We start from the raw sequence: 7,036 nt of genomic DNA, 5'->3' as shown, positions 1-7,036 counted from the left end.
CATATTCCTGAGGAAATTAAGAAGAGTGAAAAAGAACAGAAAGAGAAATTGATGGGAATGCAGCTGTATGAGCAAGCAAGCATTTACAATAGAGGTGTCCCTGTACCGAAACTCCTCAATGGAAAAACATTAGTTATGTCTGCGAGGAATCAGATTTTAAGTTACCTCACAGAGTAGCAGGTGTACTTCTGCCTTGAACAGTCAGTTTGTGTGTATTCTTATGATTTTGGTGTTCAAAGGGTTAGAAATTATTAAAACTAAGAGATGGGCCGATTGAGGCAGTGGAAAACTGGCAACTCCTGTGTTCAACAAGGTAAAATTATTGTTTTTGTCAAAGGAATTTGGTGTCTTTGAAGAGAGCATAGGTGGATATAACGGCTTAAGTTTCCCGACATTGAGTGCTGTCTGATGTCCACTTTCTACTCTTCTTCCATCCCTCAATAATAGAAGACAGGGATAAGTTAATAATCCTTTTTGAGGTGTAACAGGTGATGTTCCCACTCATCACCTTTTATTCCCTAATCAATAAATAAATGAAGATGAGTGTACTGTTACATTGCGATTAAAAAAAATACTGATTCCGGTTCAGTGACAGGATGTCATGAAATTCACGGCCTTAATTCATTCAAAGTAGCATGGGGACTAAAATAAGGTGGATACTGTAAGTAAGACCTTTCATGATGTACTTCTAACTTAGCTCCTAACACATCTGTCAAACCATCTTTACCTTACTGATCAATTTTATTTGCTAATTTGTCCGTTTTCAAGACAGCAACACACACAGACTCACCGAGCGCCGATAGAGAAGCAGTTGTTGCGGTTTGGGTGGAGGCAGAAGAGTGAGGCCACACAGTACACACAGCACAATAACATGGACAGCAGTCGTCTCTTTAAGGACATCTTCAGTCTGATGGAAACACAAACGTAATCACTTTAACTTTTTCTTTTTTTTCTTTTTGGACATTGGTGTGTACTTCCTCTATCGAGCTCTTATTTTTCAGGCCAGACTTTACTCCAACATCTTGGCCTAAAAGTCAAATATTTAAAATGTCTGTGCACCAATACATTTAGCATATACTTTTTTATGAAACTTTTCTTCTTGACAGACTGTGTTATGCGTTCACTCTATTGCCTTTTAAAGCCTTTGGTGCAGCATAACAGAGGCTTCAGGCTGCAGATTGAAAATAAACGGAGTTTTTCCTGGAAGTGTTGATGTTGATATATACGTTTTTAACTGGCCAGGTAGTAATTTTATTTTAGCTTTAACCAACCAGGAATACTATTGAGATGCATTATATCTTTTATAAGAGAGACTCAACCCAGGCGTGTCTAATTCCGGACAAAGAAGAGTTGAATATCACTCAATTGTCCCTCCATGCTCCCTTAAAGTCAAGATGGTGATGAAATAAGAAAAATGAGGATTTATTAGTTGGTGTTAGAATTGACATGGGGAGGGACATTCCACAAAAATTGTAATAGAAGAAGAGTTTCTGACAGTGTCCCTTCCCTGTCCCTCCGCACTATCCATTCTAGCAGCAACCTTTATTCATCTGTTCTGCTCGATTGACACATTTCTACAACCCCTTGAGGTGAAAGTGTAATACATTTTGTGTTGTCAGTTTTGTTTGTCACAAACAGGCACAACCCAGAGACCTCAGATACACACTCAAACTCTGCTGCAGGCCACACTAGTGGCCAAACACAATGAGAATCAGCAGCTAAATCCCTGCTTCTGCTGAACACCACACATCACATAACATCATCATCATCACCTGAACAATCCTGTTGGAAAGAACTCTTTCTTGGTAGGCTGATCTTCAGAACAGGAAAACTCCTCACTTTGTATAATGAACACTCTTGGAGGTGTCTTGGAAACAGATCCCAGGTCCAGGTGGAGTTACAAGACTTCGTCACAGCAGTTGGAGGATGGCGCAGAGGTGTAAACAGGATCCCGGCTCCCTGGGTGCTGCTGGGCACTGGGCACAATTACTGCTGACCCACGCTTTGTTTTGAAAGGTCCTGAAAGGTCTAGCAGGGGTGAATAACATTCCTACATTGTGTGTCTGTGGGAGCTATTTTGGTTTGTTGGGAGGGAGGGGGACGAGAGGTATTAAAAAGAGGATCTTTCCTCACAGGTTGCTGTGGACTCATATTGAACTGGGTGAAACTGTGCTCTGCTGCTCTGGGCTGGCTAGGATTGTTGTGCTGAGGTTTGAGGATGTGTTTGTGAGACTGAATGGGATGCTGGGCTAACACATTCAAATTTTCTACCAACATCCAGCCATGTTTCGCTCTCTGTGTAATTTTCAAACAGTCACTTGTAGAATCAGCTAATGATTTAAGTACAAATGCAAATTTCAAACTCTAATGAGACTGAGGGGAAAATTAACAAAGAATTGATTGCAGCTGCTGATAGCACCATGAAATGTGCATCACATGCAATCGGTATCTGTCCCGTCACACTGGCAGGACTGTGTTTGAAATGAGGCTAATTTTTTGTAAAAGGGGGCAAATTTTGCACACATTATTTGCATTTTATCTCATTCAAATACATGCAAATAACACCTGAACACCCAGACATTATTTGCTTAGTTTAGTTTAGTGAGCTGCACATATGCACAGCTGTGCTGCAACAGACATTGGCTGCTATTTATTAGTTTGAGAAGCTGATGTGATGCCAGGTGATGTTTTGAGTGTGTGCAGCGAGAAAGCATCATTAGCCAGATCTATCTGTGTGTGAATCTTAGTGGAAAATGGTCCCATCATGCCAGATGTCTCTCCTGGGGACGCTGAGGCCAGAGTAGGACAACAGCCAGCAGAGTTAGAGTTTAACTAAGCCCATTCAGCTCTGTGCAGCACACAAACATGGGTTAAGCTGCTTGTGTTTTATATTACGACATGTACTGTAGTAGTTCTTAAGTTCTTATACTGCTTTAATGTCACTGCTTATGATCCAAGGGGCACCTGGGGTCCCACAGTTCAATGGAGAACAGTTTAATTCTAAACGTGAAGAATTTTTTACACCATGACTTCATACATACAAACATTTAGGCCACACATCTTGCTTGAATTTACATGCATTTACCTTTAACTTATCTTTAAATCTTACTGTTTACAACACACTTGCCACTAATGTCTCAGGCTTGTGCAGGCACACTTCTCTGTCCTCTCTTAAAGAAGCTTCCACATCTTTGCACAGAAGATTATTACAACTAATATTTACGCTCATTTATAGGCCGCACCCTGTAGTTTCAGAAATAATTATGACCAAAGCCAAGGTGCAAGTGAGGATACAGAGTCTGAAGAATCAAAAAGGTCAACTGAAAATATATGAGATGGGTGGTAGATGGCTCAAGGCAACACAGGACTTTGACCCAGGAGACTGGTGTTTGTGTACCCAGTGAGACCAAAAGTCAACATTGTTCTTTAAAGTCATGTAAGTTCTGTAACTTCTGCACATTGTACACCATGTTTTATGTTTACGTGATTGTTGATGCCAATGTTACTGACGTCATTTAGTTATGATGACTTGTTGATGCCCTGCTGAGGATAGGGAAGTTTTAGAGGGTAGGCACAAACAACCTATGTGGTCAAATAGTTTGGAGGACTTGTTGTGTCCAGACTGGCATGGATTTGCAGCACTCCTTCACAAGATGGCACTGGCAGAATTGTTTTAAAGTACGATTTTGCTGAAAATGCATGTTTTGGAAGAAACAAGCATACCACTGGATAAAAAACACTTTACTATACTGCCTAAGTTGTGTGAAAGTTTGTTTTTATGTTTTGATAGTTTTGTTGTTATTAAATGCGGCCACATTTTCTTCAGATATGAAGGATTTACTACTTTTTCAGCCATATACAGATTCTCTGAAGTTTTCATCAAGAATTCAAGGTAACTAGTAAGTAATCGATATGCAGGTTATTTAAAGTTGGAAGTATTACTTTCATTTATTTGTGCTAAGAAGTTCTTGAAATGCTGGTTTTATGTATATGTTAAAATATTTATTCCCTCAGTGAAATTTTGCACAATAAGCCCAACAAAGCCTTATAGTTAAAAATTTTTGTTCTATGATAAATTGTAGATAAAAATAGAGATCTTCCTGCCTGGCAGAGAGCCAGAAGGCAGGCGACTGGGACAAGGGTCAGTCTCAGAGAAGCAAAGACACAGCAGCAGCAATGAAGGAGCAGCAGAGGGTATGTGTTTGTGCTTTTGTGTGTGCGTGCGTGTAAGGGGAGGGGACAAGCCAGACCTGATGATAATGCTGTGAGTTTTTCTGTCTTTCTACATTTGTTGAGGGGATTTTAACGACACAGATGAGACCGGCAAGATGAATGGATGATATGAGTCTTTGTGGATTAACCTGGCAGAACAATATTGGCTTACAAGATTTTTTTTTATGTTGTGGTGATCAAGTGCTGTCACATGTTGGAGCTCTTTGATATTTGATATTCTATTCTATTCTTCGAATGCTTTTTTAATGGTGCGAGTTTTGAGTGATAATGAACAACAGCTGTAAGGATAAAACATAGTTTCTTATTGCAGCAATGTCAGCTTTGTGGATTTCACCTTAAAACTGTTGCATAATTGATATTAGCATGTCATATTTGAGTGGACATGTGAGCACTGAGGCTTTTGTGAGCATGACTCCTGACAGTGTGGACTACAGCAGGGCAGCATCCCAAAGTGATGTGAGGCCTCGGGTGATGGCCGTGATCCTGAGCATCGCCTCTTGCCTTATCATCTCCACCAACTTGCTTGTGGCAGCGGCTTTATTTAAGCTACTCCTCAAGAAGAGAAGCCAGAGCTGGTGCTTTGTCCTCAACTTGGCACTGGCCGACACCCTGGTGGGTGTGGCCATCACCGGCCTGGCCACAGAGGACTTCAACAGCAACAACCATATCAATCAGAACCAGCAGAGCCATGTCACTGCTGATCCTCCCACAAACGCCACAGCTACTGCTCAGGGCAAGAGCCGTTGCTTGATGCGGATGGCCTTCGTGACATCACCCTGCACAGCTTCCATCATGTCCATGTTCCTGATCTCACTCGACCGCTATGCAGCCATCAAGATGCCCCTGCGGTACTCCCAGCTGTCTGGGAAAGGGACAGCAGCTGGGTTCTTGCTGGCTCTGTGGATCAGCTCCCTCACTATGGGATTCTTGCCAGGTGAGAATTAAATATACAACCAATTAAGCAATTTATGATGTGTTTGGGTGACAAAAAGCGGGTGGTCGACAGAAAATAATACTAAATTGATTCACATTACTGAAATAGGAACTCTTTGCTTAGACAAATGATGTCTCCCACAAGAGTCTAGTGCAAACAGTTCAGGAGGAGTATGGCCATGGTACATGAATCCATTTCAAAGTTATGCACCTTTTTTGCTAAAGGCCACTCCCACTGGCACACCCCCTTTTTTTCCAGTTGGGATAAAGCTAATCAGCTGTCTTTTGGCTCATGACCAACCTTCCATAGAATCTTGTGCAAGTCTGTAAATCCTTGGTTATGCACCTTTTTACAATATCCACTCCCATTGCCACACCCCCTAATAGCTGGTTGGTATGACCACAAAAACACATCTTCACACATACATACTTAAATGTACTCCAAGACTGTAGCAGAAGTGTCATATGATAAATACCCTATGTCCTCTCTTTCTCAGTCATGGTGCGACAGCTGCAGGCGGAAGGATACACCGGCTTCTGTGCCTTTTTCGCCGTCGTTCACCAGGTAGACATGATCGTGTTATTCAGCGCATGCTTCTTCCCTGTGCTGTCTGTATTCGTTTACATCTACCTGGACATCCTGAAGATCGCCTGTGGCCACCAGAAGCAGATCTGTCAAGTTAGGCAAGCTGGTTCCAGGACTGTGGAACATAACGGCCGTCAACATTGTGAGCATCATCACCAGAGTCAGCTGCTAAGGTGCCATTACTGGACTCATGTCAAGGCTCTGAGGACAGTGGGGGTTCTTTTGGGCTGCTTCTTGGTCCTCTGGTGCCCATTCTTTGTGACATGCATAGTGCACCTTCTGTGTGAGAGCTGCAAACTCACTGGGGTGTTGGAGAATCATCTGTGGCTGTTGGGTCTGTCCAACTCACTGATCAACCCTCTGGTGTACGCCTTCTGGCAGCGGGAGGTGCGGATGCAGTTAGCAGCCATGTTTTCCTGCTTTCCAGGCAGGTCGTTGGCTGCTAGACCACCAAGTGCCACAGAAAGATGTGACCCACTGCCACCTGTGCTGACTCAGGCTGGTGCTTCTGGTGGGGATACCCACAACCCTACACTGTTGCGGCCAATTATTGGCAATGACAAGGCTCACACTGGGCCACTATCTGCAACAACCAGCTTGTGAAAGAGTGTGTTATCAATGTGATATTGTAGAGTGAAGGTTTGTGAGCCAAAAATAAATACCTAAAGTATTACTTTCAATATTAAATTTCCATGGTACATTGATGTTAATTAAACTGATTACACACAACTTCTTGTCTCACTCCATCACACTTGAACTATTCTGCAGCAGAATTATTACATGGGCCTCAGCCCATTCCGACAAATAATAAAGTTTTAAAGTTTAAACTTTCTCTCCCTTGTTTTAAATTCTAGTATTTGTTTCTGACTCCTCATGTCTAATAGTACAACCAAATGTTGAACAAAATTCCAGGCGACCAAAATGTATCTGACTTTGACAATGTGAAAACACACTACGAAGTTATAAAGTTATAAAACAAAAACATGTGACCATGTAGCAATTTGTCAATCACAAGGTAGCCTTCCCCTAAAGCGTCACTCGAAATGGGACCATAATTTAGTAAACGAATATTGTGCTGTATTGATAACAGGGTGGCCAGATGAGAATGGATGAAATCCAGGACAGGGGAGTTGGGGTTGGGCATGTGGCGTCCTGGGTGTGTTTATAGGATTTGTGAACCATTACACACAGGTGAGAGGTATGTGATAATCATTTTAAATGTCTTTCCAGCAGCTAAGATTGTTCCTCCTGCAGTGGCCTGCAGTGTACTAACAGCCTGAATTT

At 42.1% G+C, this 7,036-nt stretch overlaps 1 protein-coding gene across 1 annotated transcript; it reads left to right on the top strand.

Annotated features, from left to right (window-relative positions):
• Positions 1-4,426: 4,426 nt before the first annotated feature.
• On the top strand, positions 4,427-6,562 carry LOC131987089 (glucose-dependent insulinotropic receptor). Its single transcript, XM_059352247.1, has 2 exons — positions 4,427-5,167; positions 5,664-6,562. Exons 1-2 carry the CDS (start codon positions 4,597-4,599, stop codon positions 6,353-6,355), a joined length of 1,263 nt encoding a protein of 420 aa, XP_059208230.1. The 5' UTR covers positions 4,427-4,596; the 3' UTR covers positions 6,356-6,562.
• Positions 6,563-7,036: the final 474 nt, after the last annotated feature.

The sequence above is a fragment of the Centropristis striata genome, chromosome 15 (assembly GCF_030273125.1).
Source record: "Centropristis striata isolate RG_2023a ecotype Rhode Island chromosome 15, C.striata_1.0, whole genome shotgun sequence".
NCBI lineage: Eukaryota > Metazoa > Chordata > Actinopteri > Perciformes > Serranidae > Centropristis > Centropristis striata.
Note: the sequence above shows the minus strand (reverse complement) of the source record. Positions and strands in the feature narration are given on the sequence as shown.

What these genes read in the sequence shown, in the direction of transcription:
- LOC131987089 (XM_059352247.1), top strand. Translation starts at nt 4,597, where the DNA reads ATGTCATATTTGAGTGGACATGTGAGCACTGAGGCTTTTGTGAGCATG. An exon ending in CACTATGGGATTCTTGCCAG is followed by an intron (nt 5,168 to 5,663) that starts GTGAGAATTAAA and finishes TCTCTTTCTCAG; the next exon opens with TCATGGTGCGACAGCTGCAG.